Here is a 19154-nt window from a genome sequence, read left to right as displayed (position 1 = left end):
CTGGCACTTCGTCCCTTATCGACAGACTTAAACTTTCATCATCAGCTGGCGTAGACAACATTAACTCCAAACTGTTAAAAAACACTAAACAAATTATTGCAGTGTATTTTTCGATGCTGTTCTCATTGTCGCTTGAAACAGGAATGTTACCAGACGACTGGAAAGTGAAAAAGGTCATTCCGGTCCACAAATCAGGTAACAAACAGTCACCCCTAAATTACCGTCCCATTTCACTAACCAGCGTCTCATGCAAAATCATGGAACACGTAATATACACTCACATAATGCACTTCCTGCACGCTAACAATTTCTTTCATTCTGCCCTACATGGCTTTCGTAAATCTTTATCTTGTAAAACACAACTAGCGATATTTACTCATGATTTGCATGCTAATCTTGACCGTAACCTCCAGACTGATGCAATCTTTCTAGACTTCGCTAAAGCTTTTGACAAAGTACCACACAAACGCCTCTTACTAAACTTGCCCAGTTGAATCTGCACCCCGAAATTCTAGCATGGATTTCAGAATTTGTTGCTAACCGTTCCCAGTTTGTCGATATTAAAAATAACCATTCGAGCTCCCTCTCGGTAACATCGGGCGTCCCCCAAGGGTCTGTCCTCGGACCCCTTCGGTTTCTAATATATATTAACGATCTACCCATGCATGTATCTTCTCACATCCGCATGTTTGCCGACGATTGTGTTCTATACCGCAAAATTACTAACCCTTCTGATCAAACTGCGCTTCAAAATGACCTTAACCGTGTACAGCAATGGTGCGACCTGTGGTTAATGGAGCTTAATCCCACTAAATGCAAACTCGTTTCTTTTCAACGCCAGCGTAATCGCTTATTTTTCTTACGTAATAGATAACTCGAATCTTGAACAAGTTCAATCCTATAAATACCTAGGCGTCACCTTAACCAGTGATCTTTCATAGCGCACGCATATCACGAACGTCATGTCATCAGCAAACCGACCTTTGGGTTTCTTAAAGCGCCATTTGCGACATGCCCCACTGGACGTCAAACTTCTCGCCTATAAATCTTTAATCCGAACTAAACTAGAATATGCGGCTCCCATATGGAGTCCGCACCAGGTATACTTGATCAATGAATTAGAATCGGTGCAAAACCGCGCCACTAGGTTCATTCATTCCTCATATTCATATGACATAAGCTTATCATCCCTTAAACGCGAAACTGGTCTTTCAAATCTTTCAGTGCGCCGCCGCATCACCAGCCTTTGTTTGCTACACAAGTTTTTCTACAGCCCTCTTAATCAAGCACCCTACATCGTACCACCAACGCGCATATCTCACCGCACTGCCCACCCGTATCAAATTGCCCGTCCACATGCTCGCACTACTACTTTTTCTGCCTCTTTTTCCCCCGTGTAGCAGTGGACTGGAATGGCCTTCCCTGTGACGTTCCGGCCATCACGTGTTCATCAACATTTAAAGAGAAGGTCACCACGCACATTTCCATTTGACGACCTGTGTACATTTATCTGTAACCCACCCCTTATGTAATGCCCCCTACATGGGGGTCTTTAAGGTATTAAAGTGATGTGATGTGATGTGATTTAAGTTCATAAGCCAATTTTCGCACGAAATGGAAATGTTTTCGAGGTCTGATTGTCGTGCATGCTTGTCATTGTTATTGGTAATTTCTCTAAAAAGAACGCACTAATCAGCGTAAAAGTGGATGTTAGATTTAATGCAGTTGGGCATATCCTTAACATATATAAGGAACATTAACGGGCCAATAAGGGAGCCTTGGAAAACCCCAGAAGTGACTGTAATTGAGGGTTAGTCATAGTTGTTAACGGTAAGAAACTGCTGTCGATTAAGTGAGAAACATTCAGTCCATTTGAGAAGGTGGTGATTTATATTTAAGCAACTGAGTTTATGGAGTAGTAATTTATGACATACTTTTTCGAGCGCCTTTGAAAAGTCCAAAAATATGCAATCTACAGTGGAACGGTTATAAAACATAGCGTGTATATTGTGTGCAAAAGATACAAGCTGCGTTTCACAGGAGTAGTCCTCACGAAATCCTTGTTGCGCTTCAGTAAAAAACGAGTTTGATTAACCACATTAACGAGGTTAGATAATCCGACATGATCAAAAATTTTACACGGGATGCTTCTGAGGGATATCGGTCCGTAATTACGAGGAGACTATTTGTTGCCAGATTTAAATAATGGCACAACCTTCCCAACTATCCAATCATCGCGCAAAAATTCCTGAATGCGAAGATTGTTGAAATTTTTTTTTAAGTATTATTGATGAGCAGGTGAAGTACTTTTCACAAATTTCGCGTTAGTTTCATCGACACGAGAAGCAGAATACGTATTTAAAAAGCCTGTAATTTTCTCAACGCCAAATGAATCAACTGTCATGGAAAGCATGTCCGGGTATTGAGAAGCTTTAAACACTGGAATACTGGAAGAATCGGAACATGAAAAATTCAACGCGAACGATATGTTTAACACAATAGTACAGTCACTATCTGCAATTGCTTCGGCATTTGCGTAGTGAAGAGAAGTTTTGCCCTCATTTCAAGTTGGATAAAAAGCGCCGGAAATATATACACGACGAAACCGATACACCATAAACAGTGCTCCTAAAAAATTGTACGTAGACTGCTTAGAGTACTAGCAGACCGGAAACTCCATGTACTACATGCAAGGGCTTATGCAGTTTCCGACGAAAAAACAATTATCTTGTCCGCAACAACTCTGCCTCGGGCCTCTGGTAATTATTTCTTTTTGTACTACTGCAAATACCATTCCTGAACTATGGTGATCATTTGTTGCGCGTGCCAACTCTGTTTCTCGGCGGTAAATGAGGGAATCCGAGCACCTGAATAATGAAGCCCTTGCATTTATTTTAGAAATAAACTCTCTCATCAAGCCGCCATTGCATTCAGTGAAATTGCCCAACAAAATAATTTTACAATCTTCGGGGAAATGCCATTGCAGAAACAAATGACTTACACATGAAGGCTTTATATTTACACTACCATTTCTAGTTTGATAGCATATCGAAGCATTCTGCTTTCATTTGCAGACAGAACGACCGTAGCGCTATTACTTCCTGATTCCTTGTCATTAGGTGACCCTCATGTTTATCTGAGAAGTGACTGGCATAAGCATTATTTGGCGATTCTTCGCATGGATTTTTTTCGTATGCGGACCGCGACTGGGGCAAGTGTCTTAATAAACCACGTCAGTTTTACAGTTATGGACTGCATTCTAGCCACTTTTGGTTTTACATGGTTAATATTTCACCTAGAATCATTGAATATTTTTGACCTATAGTTAGTTAAAATAGCTCCTTAAAATTTTGCAAAACGCCATAAAATTATAACTCCATAGCTTTATTAGAAAGGTAGTTGTTTTTTACGGAATGGTGTTTGTTCTGGCCTCAAGACCTCTCGTTGCATTACAAGTACACATGTGTACGTTTTTACTGTTGCTGCCGCGAAAAGCTTCCACGCATACCCGCACACACGAAGACTGCAAAAAAATCAAAGCCGCTCTCCTAACACAAATATAGTTAAAACGCGAAGCTTTCACTTATACAACCTGCGTGAAAGTCCAAAATTCAAACTGTTTCAACCGTGTCGGAATCGCTCAATCAATCAGAGATCGGCTTCATAACGGTAAGGACCCACTTTTGATATGACTCCGGGAAGCATTTTTTTAGGTGCTTCATGTGCCTTCGCCTATCATCATCACTTTGTGAAAACCAGTGTTTAAAGTCGCCTTTACTGCAGTGATTTTGGTACAGTATGAGAGGGATGCTTGGTGTCCTCCAAAATGGATGTCATCAGTGGGGCCAACTATAGACGGCACCAGTGGGGCATTGATAGACGTAGCCAATAGTGAAATGACATTTAAAGACAAAAAGAAACGTGATTTTAAAATGGCAGTATTTTGCCATGGTCTATTATTTCGTGAAACTTTCCTCCAATATTTTTGACAACTTCACTAGATCTGGAAAAATCTCCCTACGTTACCCTGTACCGGCTCTCAGAAACCCATATGGATCCCCTGTGCCGACGCTCTCGAAGAAGCACCATAAAATCTACAGCCCCCACTTGAAGGTGACCTATGAGAAAGAAAATTCTACGGCGCCGAATATTACCAGTGGGGAGTTATAGTCAATTTGTAATTAGGCCTTACACTGTAGTTTCCACTTCCACCTACTTCTCTAGCTCCTCAAACCAGCTGTCCTAATCCAACAGCCTGTAGAACCAGGCAAATGGCTAGCCCATGCCATAGTAAGCAGGCTCTTGTTACCTAAATATCCAGCAAAAGCATCGAGGAATTTCTTCGTAAACTTCCCGTATTGCGTACCGTTGGTTTGCTAGTAGCCTGTGGTATTCAGTGCTCGACGAAAATTTAGGCGGCCATTTTTCTCTGCGAAATACCACTACCTCTATTTATTTTTCAGTAGGTGGCTGTTTACATGGTGTTAGAGATCTTCGCGTTTGAAAAGTAATTATTGTTATAACTGAGTCCAGGGCTCTAAGTTGAACTGCTGAATGTAGAACCGAAGGTTGAATGAGAATCATCCCACGAGGTCAGAGTGTACGAACCAGGCTCCTGATGCCAGCATATACGACTACCAGGTGTTTTGCTTTTGGATTTCATTGGCGTGGTCCATGGGCTAACAGATGGTCAGGATGTTTCAGTATTGTGAAGAGGCGAGCCCGTCCGCATAACTTAATCGCAATGCCTTTCCTTAGAGCTGCCGAAGAAGTGCAGTGAAGCTGCAATTTAAGAAGAAACGGGCAAGATGAACGTAACTATATTTGATTGATTGGTTGATTGATTGTAGGGTTAAACGCACTGACGCAACGCAGGCGATGAGGCGCGCCGTAGTGTATGGCTCCGGATTAATTTTGACCTCCTGGGGATCTTTATCCTGCGCCGAAATCTCGTACACACGGGCGTCTTTCCTTTTCGCTTCCATCAGAAAGGCGGTCGCCGCGGCCGGAAAGGCAACCCGCGTCCTGGTGCTCAGTAGCACACCGCCTTAGCCACTGAGCCACCGAGGCGGGTCTCACTAGAATCGCCTTTGCAACTCAATCTGAGTATCGTTCTGTCGCGAAACACAATCAGTCGTTGCAGATGTGCGCATCACAAAAATGTGCTTCCAAGGCATCTACAAAATGCTCGTGTTCGTATACAATAGCATCTGGTCAATGAGAAATCAACTTACAAAATTTCTCTCGCTATGTCATACCGTATGGTCTCCTCAGTATTGTTCTGTGTTACTACAGTTCTATGCAGATCAATAACAGAATTATTCTTCCCTAGACTCTAGACTTCCCGCGTCCAAGTGAACGTATTGCTGTTTCCTCATTTCATGTGCAGCTTTCCCGCTCATGGCAGTCCTTTCAACAGCGATTACTCCGTAGTTCTTCATGGAAATGTAAAGTTATTTTGCGCAGCTAACATGGGGGGAGAAAACTTGCTTTGTGCGCAGTTTCAAGTCTAGCACATTGAGCGACTAGGTTCCTGAGCCATGTAAACTGTCTCATAGAAATGCATGAGGAGTAAGATTTTACATAGAATTACCCACAAAATATTCAGAATCCTGGAATGTTCTTTAAAGTATTTTGATGTTCACGTTGACGCCTTGCATTGTGACAAATATCACTTTCGTGAAGTGGTTTTGCTAGGTTCCTGAGAGGCCGGAATTTTCAGCGAGGAAGCTGGGTATGTGTTACGATTTGAGGTTTTGCGTTGACGGTGGTTCGTTGGTGTCAGTTTCTTACTTTAGGCGTCATATTAAAGCAAAGTGCTGAGAAATAAGCAAGACATTCAATGCACTATATGAGATTTCCTGAATAAAATAATTCATCCTATTCTTAAAAGAAGAGTTTACGATGGTTTAGTCACATGCTATCAGGGCTGTCGACCATGCAAAACCAGTAGTTTAAAATCCGATCTCTCTGATAAAAAATCTGGAAAGCGCGCCAAACCCCATATGCAATCTAGCGAAACTGAAAAACTTGAAAGTTACGAACTTTGAGAGCCGCAGGGCAGCGAAAATTCCTTAAAAGGCGAGCATTCTTTCCCGTGTAGGACAACGGGAAGATTTCGTTTCTGTTGATTAATCTTTTCCATACCTCCCTGAACAACCTTCATTAGGTTGGTTGCTATTCAGCGTAATGAGCCAGCCTTGATTTTCCAAACGCAAAGCATTCCAGGTAAGCACATTGGAGACAAACATCTTTTAGTTTATTCTATATGAAAACTCACAATACGACGCAAACGAAAATATTCCTATATTGTTCGGCAAAACTTCTGTTAACATTGCTTCACAAATCGTCGAAGACTAACACAAATGACACACCACATTGTTCTCATTACCTCATCATTCCAGGCAATGGGCTTATGGCTTACTAAGAACTGGCGTAACGGTTCCCGGGCAAAATTACTACCAAGGAGGTATGAACAACGCGATTTGATATGCAGATTACATATGGTGGATGGCCGCTTCACTAACACCCGATTGCCCTCCAGGCGTCTCTCGAGATCCGCTGGAGTAAGATTTCTCAGCCTATTCCCAGCATAAATTAACCCGTATGGGCACATCGGTCCGGGTCCTGTTGTGCTGGTCTGTCAACAGTTCGACGCTCTAGTATAAACAGTGACAGCCGGTTGTCGTGCGGTTTTTGGTTCAGAGCCCCAAATTGCAAAAAGCGATTAATCAACAACGGTTGCCCTATTGTTGCTTAGAACATCTCGAAAGGACTGTGTATGAACCCTATATTTTACTTCCAATGCAGTGTAAAACACTGCGTTCTGCTTACTTACATTCTTTTGATTCCCACCTGGTTACCGGTGGGCCCTTGGTGATATTTCAAGCACCGGTATTAGCAGATCACTCTATCTGCTACTAGCTGTAGTACCTGGCGGTATCCGGGTAGACCAGTAACCAAAATGGTATAACACACATTGAAGTATTCGTTACATGACCTAATTGCTTCACTATAGAGTTGTGCCAGCGTAGGAATTTACTAGTGCGGCCAATACATGGTCCTGTCTTGGAGCTGGAACTCTTGGTTTATTGGAACTCTCCAGGAAAATTTTTTCCGGAGTTGATGCGCTCCAATGACTACATACCCATGGGACGTGCCATTTCAGTAGATGCTATGGATAACTATCAGTCACATTTGATAGCAAATAATAAGGGATCCTGTGGGAGGCGTGTGGTTATGAATTACACCGCGCGCTGTCCGAACAGATGGTTCTGGAGCTATGACAACGTGCGGAAATAGAAATAAACCACTACTGTATTTATTGTGTGCGTTAAGGAGCGGAGGGTAAGATATGTAGTAGTTGTTTCAACAGTATACCAAGTGGCAAAATACAACCATTGGTGTTTTGTTTTATGCGAGCATATGCTGGGAGCGGGCTGAGCGGGTCAAAGAGGGATGGTGCCGTAAAGTTGATTTGAAATGCCAGTATGAGCAGAAGCTGAATTTTTGGGTTTCATACGGCGTGTGGGTACGCTTAAAATATTTCGCTATAGGACACCCAAGATCAATAACTGCCATCTCTCAAAATCTCCCATTCGCACCACAGGCGCTCATTATCCACATAAATCCGCGCTAAAATCATGCCGAAAATTCGTTCTGTCCTTGCCTATCTTCAGGAAAAACTCCTCTCCCTGTGTTCCTTTCTATATAGGAGTCAACAGTTGCGCAGTTACAAAGAGGTGACCTACTAATTAACTGAGGAAGAGAAAGGTAACTTACTCAGCCAAAAACACTTCATTTTCGCTTAATTCGAATGGTGGAATTTCTCACACACGGTAAACACTCAAACGAATGCGTCCCTGGATATGATAGCCATGCAAACTGACGATGTCTGCACCACATCACTCCGTGGACAAATACCAACGTGGCCTTTGTGCGCACCGCGAAATATTAATACTACCTGCTCCCAGGCCGAGGTCTCTGCCGCTGCCCAAGCTGCCATCGCCAGAACCACTTCCTGTAAGGCTGTCACCAAGTCCGCCAGGAAATCCCGTTGGACGCCCAGCACCACCGCCTGACCCGAAGCTTGCTCCAGGAGTGGCGCCAAAACCTCCACTCGACCTGTCCCTTTGGTTTTCACCGAAGATCCCGGGAGAGTCGTCACCAAAACCTTCGCCAAGGCGTCCAGCAAGTCTTCCGGGCCTGCCTTGTGTTAGGCCTGGGCCCCTTAAAGCCCTTTGTTGCAATTGGTCGGGCATTTGCAGCGAGCGGCTGGCTGCTAAAAATGTGCAAAAAAAGAACAAAAATACGTCAGTTTCTGCAGTAGTGCAATCACAGGTGTAAAAAAAGAAATTCACATTACCTACATAAAAACAGAAATACAGACGCTGCAGATATGCTTCTTAAATAACGTTGTTGGTGCAAACAGGATTCGTTCATTCGTTCAAAGATAGCCAAATACACAAGCTTGAATGCTAGTCATCTAACTTTTTTTCTTGCATGTTAGTTACAATTTATGCAGTATAAAATGTGCAACAGGCATAAATCATTTACAAATATATAAAGGCGTTTAAATCATGGTGTAGTTAGAATTTTTATGATGGTGACCTGGGCGCTGTTTTATAAGGCCCTCAATCAGCCTGCTCCCGAGTTTCCAGCTTATTGGCTTAAGAAAGTAGTGATAGTGGGACATCCAATGCAGTTCAAATGAAACCGGTGCAATCGGGCGAAGCACTGCTGTATTTTGGGCACCCCTTTGGGGCATCGTACGCGGCGAAAGTACGGCTTGTGCCAGCTGTAGGATGCACTGGTATTTTAAATCAAGCTGCACTATTCACTCCCTAGAACAAAATAGATAATCCCAATTCTTCATTCAAGACTCCAACGTGGGCGCAGGCTAGGGCCAGTCGTTTTTCTCGCTGTTCTCTTTTTCCAGTGAATTATGCTTGCCACGTGGCTAGAGGGTAGCCCCCGTGCCGTTCTGTTCTAGAACCAACCAATTGACCGATATAGTTCGCTGCAACGAAGGGAACGCACCCTGATCCCAGATGTCGAATATAGTGTTTCTTTACACCAAGCGTGAATGGCCACAGCGGGCGTTTAGCCGAAACAGTCCCAAATCAGTTAGTAAAGAGCGTGTTTGAGAGTGAAAGAGTGCGTTTTAGATGTTGGAGTCGTGTCATCTGTTATCTAACGTGCTGTCACTTTACGAAGAAAGCATTGTCGTCTTGGCAGTTCCTTTCGGCAAAGCATTAGGTGCACTCTACCCCAGAACGGACACTCCTGTGACCATGGCAGCATTTTGTCACTGTGCCTTGGGGACTTAGCTTTTGTTTCGTGCTGAGTGCTTGTTACTGCTAATGACATCGAATGAAAACGACCACGTGCCTACGACGCAAGCCCCTTGACAAGGTCGACACCATGGGTGGGTGTGACTTCGGCAGCTACTCCGCGCCTACGAAGGGGCTGGGTGCGTTTGATTTACACGAGTATTCGGAGGAAACCCGTAAATGGACTCCCGCGACCGTTCTGGACTCGTAACGATCTTGGTGGCCGCTCCTGCGGGATGGTTGATTGCTTACGGTCCCTGTACCAGGCATATTTCAACCCCGACAGATCTCGTTGTTAAATAGAGGAGAAAAATGCAGCTTGTTTTGGTCTCCCGGACAGTACTGTGCATTGGCTGTGCAGTCATCTGGTGACTGCAGATACCAGTTTGCGAAGACTCGGACGCGGATTTCGCTCTATGACCGCCTAGGAGCCAGTGGTGTGCGTTGCAGTTTTACGCGGCCTGCTCCTTCCACGGAAGCATTGGTATGGACCGCATCATCGACCCCATCAGCCCACCGTCTGCCAGGATGTGCACAATGATGTGCAACGTGTTTCCAAATATCGCTTTTCCTTTAAGTGGTTCGCCGGACATGGCTTCAGCATGTTCTACCACACGTCTATACGTCTTCAGCCGGAGCATGCGCTTCAGTTATCGCGTGCTCGCAAACTCATTTGAAATAGGTGTTGTTGCATGACCATGCGTTTTATTCATCGTCAGCGCTATTTCGCGCAAGGAATTGCGTGGTGCAACCTTCTTGTGATAACAATACGGCAGAATGGCTTTCATATATACACGTATATATGTATACGCGGTGTCTCAGCTATCATGCACCAAAATTTTAAAAAAGACAATGGCGTTACTCGAACAAAACGCAGTGCTTAATGTTTCCAGCGCAGTCGAGTAGTGGCCAGTGTTTTTGGTTTGTAATATATACTTATTTCATTGTAATTGACTTTCTAACTCGAGAAGTACTGTCCTAATCATTACAGTGTCAATGAGGCACGTGTATATACCTACGAGTGTCATTTAACTGCGGTATGTTTGGCGCAGAAATAATTGCGTACGGATAAGGAAACCCCGCGAAATATGAAAAATACCAAGTGGTGGCGCTTCCAACTGCTTAAAAAACCAGCGCCCTCATATAAGATTATTGAAAGCAACAGGTTTGCCCTTCACACGCCTGAAGATACAGCGCATCACCCTGACAATAGCATTATGGAAGGACCAGCAACAGCAGGTTTCGCGGGGTGCCTGTGCCAGGTACGACACAAGCTCTATCCCCATTTCGGTCTTCCTTTTCTTTATTTCATTCTAGCTTGCTCAGAGGCAGCCTGTTCAAGGGCAGTTCTTTATCACGTGGATGGGAGTGCCGTGACGTGGTATTTTTCATAGTTCGCTGGTTTTTTTATTAGTCAATATAAATGAGAGCGCAACTACTTCGTCTCTCAAAATGCCACAGTTAGATGCCTCAGGTTTGTTCCTACAAGTATCTCATTGGCAGTTTATACATCACGACAGTACTTCCCGAGTTAGATAATAATACAATAAATTATTGACTCTCCTTAACGAAAGTGCTACGTTCCGCTCCTCCGTATTACTACAGATATTATGCACTAGGGTTACTTCAAGTAACGCTTTGCTCTTTTTTTTAAATATTAGTGTATGATAGTTGGGACACCTGTATTACAATCAACGGCATGTACCTATTATCACAGAATATCTCTGGGCATTCAACGGGTTTCTTTTTCAGCGTTTTAGTCGTCTATTAAGAAGCAGAAAATGCATAGCGAGTGAGGGGGGAGTTGAAGCCTAAGTAGCAAAGTGGCGCCAGAGGTTGGGTACGCAATAGCGGAAAGTGGGCGAAGGAAGAGAGGGGAGTGAGGGGATCGGACTCAATAAAAAACGAGTGCAAAGAGCTTCGTCGAAAAACAATGGTGATGAGCAAAAGGAAATAAGCAAACAAATGTGAAAAGCTGTCGATGTTGCTATTCCTTTTTTCGTAGCACATGCCCATTTGGCTGCTTGGGGAATTTGCCCACAATCGCGAGCTTTGAGCAGCTAACTGGCCCAGTTAGCGAAATTCACAAGACAGCGAATCGGAACAGTGGCAGTTGTATGACAGTGCATACCACGTGACACCTGAACGTGATGGCACATGAGTAGGACTAGCACGCCAGCCGCACAGAACCCCCATTATAGCGATGCCGTTGCATGCGCCAGTCATCGTGCTCACGTACGTTACGAATAAAGGAAAGAGGAGTAACTGGCCCTTTGCTCTTTCTAGTTTATAATAATGACCTACCTAACGTGCTAACATCCATAGTAGAGCTCTTTGTCGAGGACTGCAAAATATATATCACATTTCAAAAGGCGCTGATCCCCACGCTCTTCAGACTGATCTTGACACAATAAACGCACGATATTTTGATTGCCTAATGAGTCTTAACCTGTCTCAAACAAAGTGCAAGACATTCACCCGTTCATCATTTATAATTTCAACTACATATTTTCTAAACAACACTACAGTGGAACAAGTTACTACTTACAAGTACCTTGAAGTGCATTTTCAATGAAATTTTACATGGCATATCTATGAAAATCAGACTCTCGCATCTGGCAATCGTACATGAGGCGCAATAACATATGGCCGAACGCAGGCACCATCACACATTAGAAAACTAGCCTGCCTCATTCTCATCTACCCTAAAATTGAATATGTATCCGCAATCTCGCATCCATGTCAAGAATACATTATACGCTATATTGAATCCCTGCTATACCGCACTGTTCGTTTTATTTTTTCTTATTTTTCAAAATAACCAATCGTCACTGCCCGAAAAATTCGGGCCGAGTTGGTTTCATTATCGCTTCGCAGCCAACATACTCGCCTAACACCTCTCCATAAATTGTATTACCATGAGCACCTTCGCGACGATGACTTTCCTTCACCCGCTCTTACATTTCCACGGAGCGATCAGGCTTGCAATCTTAAGTGTATCACTTGCCATTTATTTGTGTTCGCACAGCCATTCAATCCACGCACAATATTAGAATGAAAAAACCTGCCACAGCATATTGCCACTGAACATAACAAAATTTCAAGACTTGTTATGGAATGAAGCAACCTAATTGTAGTTTTGCTTGCTTACATATGCTTTTCTTTTTCTTTCTTCGCAGTTACGTGATTTGTAGTTATGTGTTTTGTAGTTATGTGTTTGAGAAGTTCTTATTGCTTGTGTTTTTCTACATTTATAATTTGTGATTTTGTTGGCACCCATTCATGTTGTGTCTCTTCGATGTATGCGAATGCTCCTTCTATGCATTACCCTCCTGCGGAGGGCCTTTAGGGTATGTGAATAAATATACAGGCTATAACCTGCCAATCCATCAATTGATTCTATACTCGTCCTAGCTCATTTTCGAGGAATTATCTCTTTTCCATACTTTTTTATTTAGAAAATGAACCATATATTTAGGATGACTTCCGCCAGGGGAAAACTATTTGGCAAATAGCCGAACAAGTTCAAAGCGGATACCACCAACTGCGACAATATTTCAAAAATTGCTTTAAAATTACAGTAGCGCAGACGAAATTGCGTATATCTAATTTCCTGGTTGTGCGGGGTAAGGTGAAAAGTTAGGGAGGGGCGGCCTTCTTTTACTTGCTCTCAAGTTATTTTATGTGAAGTTAGCACAAACAGCAAATGCTTATTGGATCGCGATTTCTTTGCACATATTTTCTATGAGGAGCACGATTGTACGAAAACTTTGAAAACAATCATAGTTACCATAACGAGTCTACCGAACAAGAACGAGTGATGTAGCGAATTCATCAGGCTACTTTCTGTCGTCAGTGGTGCAACAAAATAGCGATGATTTTTAAGTGCGAATGCACTTCTTAAGCGAGCCTGAATCGTCCGCCGCCGTAGTCCGCATAGCAACAGCTGCGGGTGCGCGCGCTCCTCGTCTTCCCTAGCAACGGGGGGAGATGGGCGCGCGCTGCCTGGCCGCTGACATGGCACATACCCACGTGGGGGATTGGCCAGGAATCGGGCGTGAGAAGGGCTAATGCACCCGCTTAAAGGAGTACTGACACGAAATTTCAAAGCTGAGATCCGCTCTAGCAATCAAGTACAACGACAACACAAATAGGTGTCTGTGAATAAAGGCATCTTTCTTTCTTTGTAGTTGTGTGTGTGTGTGTGATCTCTCTTTCGCGAACATTACCGAACCGCGCAAATTCAACTCGTGCATTCGCACTTTCACATTCTTCCCCTCGGGGAAATGCGGGGAATTTTTTTCGTTTTCCCTCATAATTTTCTTTTTATGAGGTAATTGTATCTCTATTTTTTTCAAAAATATTACATCAACTGGAAAAATTTCAGAAGCAACTAAAGCATACTTTGTGGTACTTGGCGATGTGGTGTTTGCGATGTTTTGGCGTAGGGATTTTGAAGTCGAACCTTTGAAATTTGTTTGCAATAGATAGACGGCATATAATTGGCAGGAACCATTCGTTCTTAGCATTTGCCAAAGCCGAATGCAAGTTTCTAAGCTTACGTTTATTCCTACTTTTGATGTGAAACTAGGCTCTCACTAGTGGACGGTGGAAAGCGTTATCTTCTCATTCATTTTAAGAAAATATTTACGAAGCGGCAAAAATTCAGGAGTATCCTCTCAAAGTTTTTAATAACTGCCTCTCCCCATAAACAAGTATAAAATCAATCATTAGTATGCCAGATACTCACCATTTCCAAAGACTACGAAGGCCACTAGGGCTCGGAAGAGGTTCAGATGTTTTTTCATTCCCTCGAACTCCTTGCTTTTGCAAAATGAAATGACAGTCTCAACGTCTCCTTGAGCAGCGAAGGGACTGCTTTTTGTACAAAAAACGTCTGGAGGGCCACATCTGTAGAGAAACGATCAGGAGATGCTCACAGAACAATGCCCGAAAAGACGAACGAAGGTAACATGATGTCAAATCCGCTATTGTCTTGTTCTAGCTCCAGGCAACCAGTTAACAGAGTGGGACAAAATTGGAAGGAGGCTGTTTTGCATTCCCCTTCTTTTGTAATGTTGTAACGTCATTGCACTTTTGTTCAACTTGCTCCCAAATCTCTTCACCCTGAAGGTGCTATTCACACACAGCTTTTTACGTCCTAAGGATAATAATAAGGTAGTAAATATCAATCTTTGCTTGTTTACAGTAACAAAACTTTATGTGAGTACATCATAACTGTGAGCCCAATATACAGGTGCTGTTTCACACCGTCAAGGACGGCAATTGACTTAAACTACTTCTTTAGAGCCGCCCCTAAAACTTCTGTTAATGCACAATTTTGTCTCTCGTGGGGTGAAAAAACGTAACTCAATGGTAAAAAGGATCTCCTAAAATCGATTTACACCGGAATGGTTTTAGCACATGGCTGTGGTAGCCTTGGCAGTCATTTTAGCATAAGCGGTGTTCCCGGTAGTCCACTTCTCTTGACCGACTCCAGACACTCCACTTACTGCAGAGGTATGAAAAAGGTCCGCTTCACTTCCTGTTCGGAGCCACAGTAGCTACCGACAACAAGCGTAGAATCAATTTACAGTGCCATAAATACCATATAAAGTAGCAGTAAACACAGCCTCTCAAGTAGCTAAACTGTTAACATCAGATTCGCAATGGAAAGGTGGTGTACCCATTTCCGCTACATTCTTCCGAGTATAAAAAAAAGGGTTACCGTCAATCGAAATACAATCAATCTTCTTCTAATATGACTTCCTTAGCGCGCTGAACTGCTGGTTTTCTTGTTGTATTCTTTCAATGAGCTCCTCCTACTTCGGTTATGCAACCTGGAAATGTAAAGTAGTGTTTGTGCTTATACTGCACTCACGAAGACCACTACTCACGCATAAACGTATCCGAAAACGAAAATGGTGCCAATAGCTGTTAAGCCCACCTGTCATGGTTAACTGAGGAAGCAGGCCTTTTGAAGGGATGCGCGGCTGGCCTAACTATATAAAAAGCTGTGCCGGTATGTACTTTCCTTTGGACCGTATAAAAAGCGCCAATGATAGTAACTACCTAATAACTTGTTTAACAGAATCGAGTACGTAAGCGCGCAAGGAACAGTACAGAGGTGGTTGTTTACAGTCTTTTTAATTCTCGAAACATTACGTTTTTTTTAGAGGGACCTTTATAGGGAAGAGAGCTGAATACTTGCAACGCAAACAGTTCCAGATAACATTGCTCAACTGCAGGAGCGCAGTTGCTGTCTGTATTAGTCAGACAATGTACTTCAAAAGAGGTTCGCTGGATCGCTTTGTTTCGGCACAACTATTTTTGTCATCGATAATGTCGAATAGATAAGTATTTCAAGTTAGTCATTTTTTCTTATGAATCCATCAGCGTCAAGCATTCCCTCGCCGGGAGGTTATGCGGCAACAAGTAAGGCGAACTTTTGGAGCGCCCCACCAGTATCCGTCCCCGCAAATTAAGCAACAAGATCCATACAGGAATTCTCCGAATTGTAAGCCATTATGTAGGCGTCCGTACGTCACTTCTCTGCTTCACTAACCTTTCGTCTTGTCAGTAGCTTTGAAAGAACACGTCAACCAAGATATTTTTTCTGTGTTTTTGATTTTTGTGTGATTTCATGAGGGTGCTGGAGCAAATAGACGGGATTTGGTGGGTCTAATTTGAATTTTGTATCAAGTTAAATTTAGGAATTTTAGTTATTTGGGTGAGGGGGCTACAATATACTTTGAGTTTGGTTAATTTTTTCGCGCTTTTTCCTAATGTTTTGTAATTTATTTTTTGCTTTCAGTAAGGGCGTGACGACGAGGTGTGTAAACTTCCGCGCTTTAAAAACCTACTTCTCTCTTTTACTTGTTACTCTATTTACGGCTACAAGCCAATCGTTTACTTATGGAGTTAGTTATTTCTGTTTATTTATTTCTACTTTTGCCGGCTGTTATGTTTATTTATTTATATTTATTTATTCATTTATACACATAACTATATATACATCGCCCACAAGGGCATTAGTGTAGCGGGGAGGGGCAAGCAAATAGGAATGCAAATACAAATACAGTTGTCAAACCGAGAGTTTGCGATTTTTTAACAGTGATTTGGAATAAAAAGGTGTGACTACAGATGTGACGTAAACATACAGTATGTCAACAAAAAAGAAGTAACACAGAGAGAAGAAAAGAAAAGGCATATACAGAAAGCAAACACCATAGCATATTTGACGAGTTTCAGTACACAGAACGGTGTGCTATTGCTTCAAAAAAAAGGTTTGCAAACATATGATAAAACATGACGAGGGTGAGCAAACAATTTCCTCCGGAGAACTATTCCAAGCGTGTATCGTTCTAGGAAAGGACGCATGTTTAAGAACGCTATTCCTACAGTTGTATTCGCGAATTTTTAAGCGATGATCGGTACGAGGGGATATATATGTTGGTTTTTTTAAGTACGCTTCTTTGTTGATGCTAGTTCTTGAGTTGAATATATTGAAAAAAGCGAGTCTTAGGTATTTAAGTCTTACTGCGAGTAGAGGCCATCCTCATTTTTTACAAATGCCTGCTGATCTTTTAGTAAAATCATAGTCGCCTGTCACGAAGCGCGCGTCACGTGACTGTATATTTGTTCAAGTGCATCAATATTTGCCTTTATTGAGGGGTCCCAAACACTGCAACCATATTCTAAAATTATACGCACATTTGATACGTACAACGCCTCCTTGACCTTGAGTGGAGCTTGTCTGAAATTACGTCTTAAAAAATTGAGCACGTGGCTAGCCACGGTTGTCAAATTATGAATGTGGTAATTCCAAGATAGGTTGCCGGAGAAAGAAATTCCAAGAAACTTGTACTCAGCGGCTGCAGGCAAACATGCTCCACTACATGAAGTAGTCAACGAGTAGTGGCGGTGTTTTGTAAACCTTACTAGATTACATTTGGACAGATTGAGAGTCATCCCCCCGGATTGAAACCAAGAAAAAACAGAGTTAAGATCATGTTGCAAGAACTCAGTGTCGGCTACGGTAGTGATGTCACGATAAATGTAACAGTCGTCAGCGTATAGTCTAGTATGACTCTAAGTGCAATCAACAAGATCATTATAAATATTAAGGAAAGTAGTGGGCCCAAAACGGATCCCTGTGGGACGCCAGATACCTCAGAAATACTCGACGAACTCACACCTTCAAGCACAACGCACTGTTTTCTATCGGAAAGATAGGCATCCAGACACTTCAGAAGTTCACTCGGTATGTTAAGTACAGTGCGCAGTAACACAAAATGTGGTACGGATTCGAACGCTTTGCGGAAATCGAGAAAGATATAGTCAACCTCGGTGGCTGTGTTTACAGAAGTTGCAGGTCATGCCCAAATTCTATAGGCTGCGTGTCGCACGACAAGCCCACCCTATAGCCATGTTGCATCGGGGAAAAAAATTATTGCTTTGTAGGTGAGTCATTAGGTTTGTATATATAATATGTTCCAATATTTTACAGCAAACGCTTGTGAGGGAAATAGGCCTGTAGTCGGCAAACTTGGTGTTGTCACCAGTTTTAAATATTGGCTTTCCATTTCCATTTCTTCAGTCAGTTCGCAGAGCACCCAGTCGAAGTGATGATTAAAACATGAGGGTTAAAAAGGGGGCTATAGACACTGCACAGCGCTTCAGAACAAAGTTAGATATGCCATCAGGGCCTCTAGTCAAATTTCTCTAGAAGAGACACGATGCCGGCTTCAGATATTACTATATCCTGCATTTCCGTAAAACCATTAAAACTTAGCGGTATAGCATTCAAGCAAGTTTTATGAGTGAACATGGACTGAAGGTACATATAAAGCTTTCAGCTTTACCCGTTGTATTATCGGCATAGATAATACCTTCCATGTCTTCAGGAATAGTAGCCTTGGAGTTATTTTTACTTTTAAGATATTTCCACATCAATTTAGGGTTGGTTTTCAGTTTTTCGCCGAGTGAGCATAAATAAGTATCTTGCACCTTGCGCATTTCTTTCGTCACTACTTTGCTCAACTCTTTAATATTGGAGCGAAGCTCAGGCTGAGGGAAGTTGCAATGCTTTCTGAACAGCCTATTTGTTGTTTATCATAGATCGAAGTTCCCTGCTGAGCTTGCCATTGCGACGCTTATTGCGACGCTGAGATAATGCGTGACGTGGTGAGCGTTTGTGTTAAAGACAGGATCTTAGTTTTGAATAAATTCCATTGTTCATTCATGTACAGAGATAAGCTATGCATTTGAAATTCAGCACGAATTCATCAGGGGCTCATGCCAGCGAGCTGTAGTTCCCTCTTTCAGATAAGAAAACACTTTTTGTGGTTCCGTAGGCCGATGGTACTTTGTGGTACAAGTTAGATTAGCGATACCATTCTCATGATCGCTAATACCGGGTATTGTGAATACAGGTGATACAAGATCAGGGTCGTGCAAAATAATAAATCGAGTAAGGTAGCATTGCTACCACCGATTCGAGTGGGTGTTTCTACAAATTTTAGCAACGAGTGCACATTGATCATTTCGTGAAAAGCAGAATACACGAGATGCTTTGCGCAGCACGGGCCTGGTGGAATGAACTTTATGTTGGGAAAATAAAATCACCTCCGAGAATAACATAGCTTGTTTGTAAGCAAAACAGCGTGTTGCTCAGCTGAAACAGGGGTTGAGGGGTTCCTAAGCCACGTGGTCTGTAAAAAGAACCTATGGCAACTGAGGCACACTTTTTCAACGATATTTTGCACCAGACAATTTCACATGATTCGGTCTCGATGCTTATAGGCTGGCTTACTATTCTGT

The 19154-nt window shown here is 42.7% G+C and overlaps 1 protein-coding gene across 2 annotated transcripts in view; it reads right to left on the bottom strand.

Moving 5' to 3' along the window:
- The window catches only part of LOC144141484 (uncharacterized), a 94648-nt gene extending 80451 nt beyond the window's left edge, over positions 1–14197 (bottom strand). For both annotated transcript variants that reach the window (XM_077673039.1, XM_077673040.1), the window contains exons 1-2: positions 14083–14197; positions 7964–8281 (exon numbers count right to left, since the gene is read on the bottom strand). In XM_077673039.1, coding sequence (XP_077529165.1) covers positions 7964–8281; positions 14083–14140 — 376 coding nt within the window. In that variant the 5' untranslated portion in view covers positions 14141–14197. The remainder of the gene's footprint in view (positions 1–7963; positions 8282–14082) is intronic.
- Between the last annotated feature and the right edge of the window lie 4957 nt (positions 14198–19154).

The sequence above is a fragment of the Haemaphysalis longicornis genome, unplaced genomic scaffold (genome assembly GCF_048455015.1).
Source record: "Haemaphysalis longicornis isolate Haplotype H1 unplaced genomic scaffold, Haemaphysalis longicornis Haplotype H1 scaffold_6, whole genome shotgun sequence".
Taxonomy (NCBI): domain Eukaryota; kingdom Metazoa; phylum Arthropoda; class Arachnida; order Ixodida; family Ixodidae; genus Haemaphysalis; species Haemaphysalis longicornis.
Note: the sequence above shows the minus strand (reverse complement) of the source record. Positions and strands in the feature narration are given on the sequence as shown.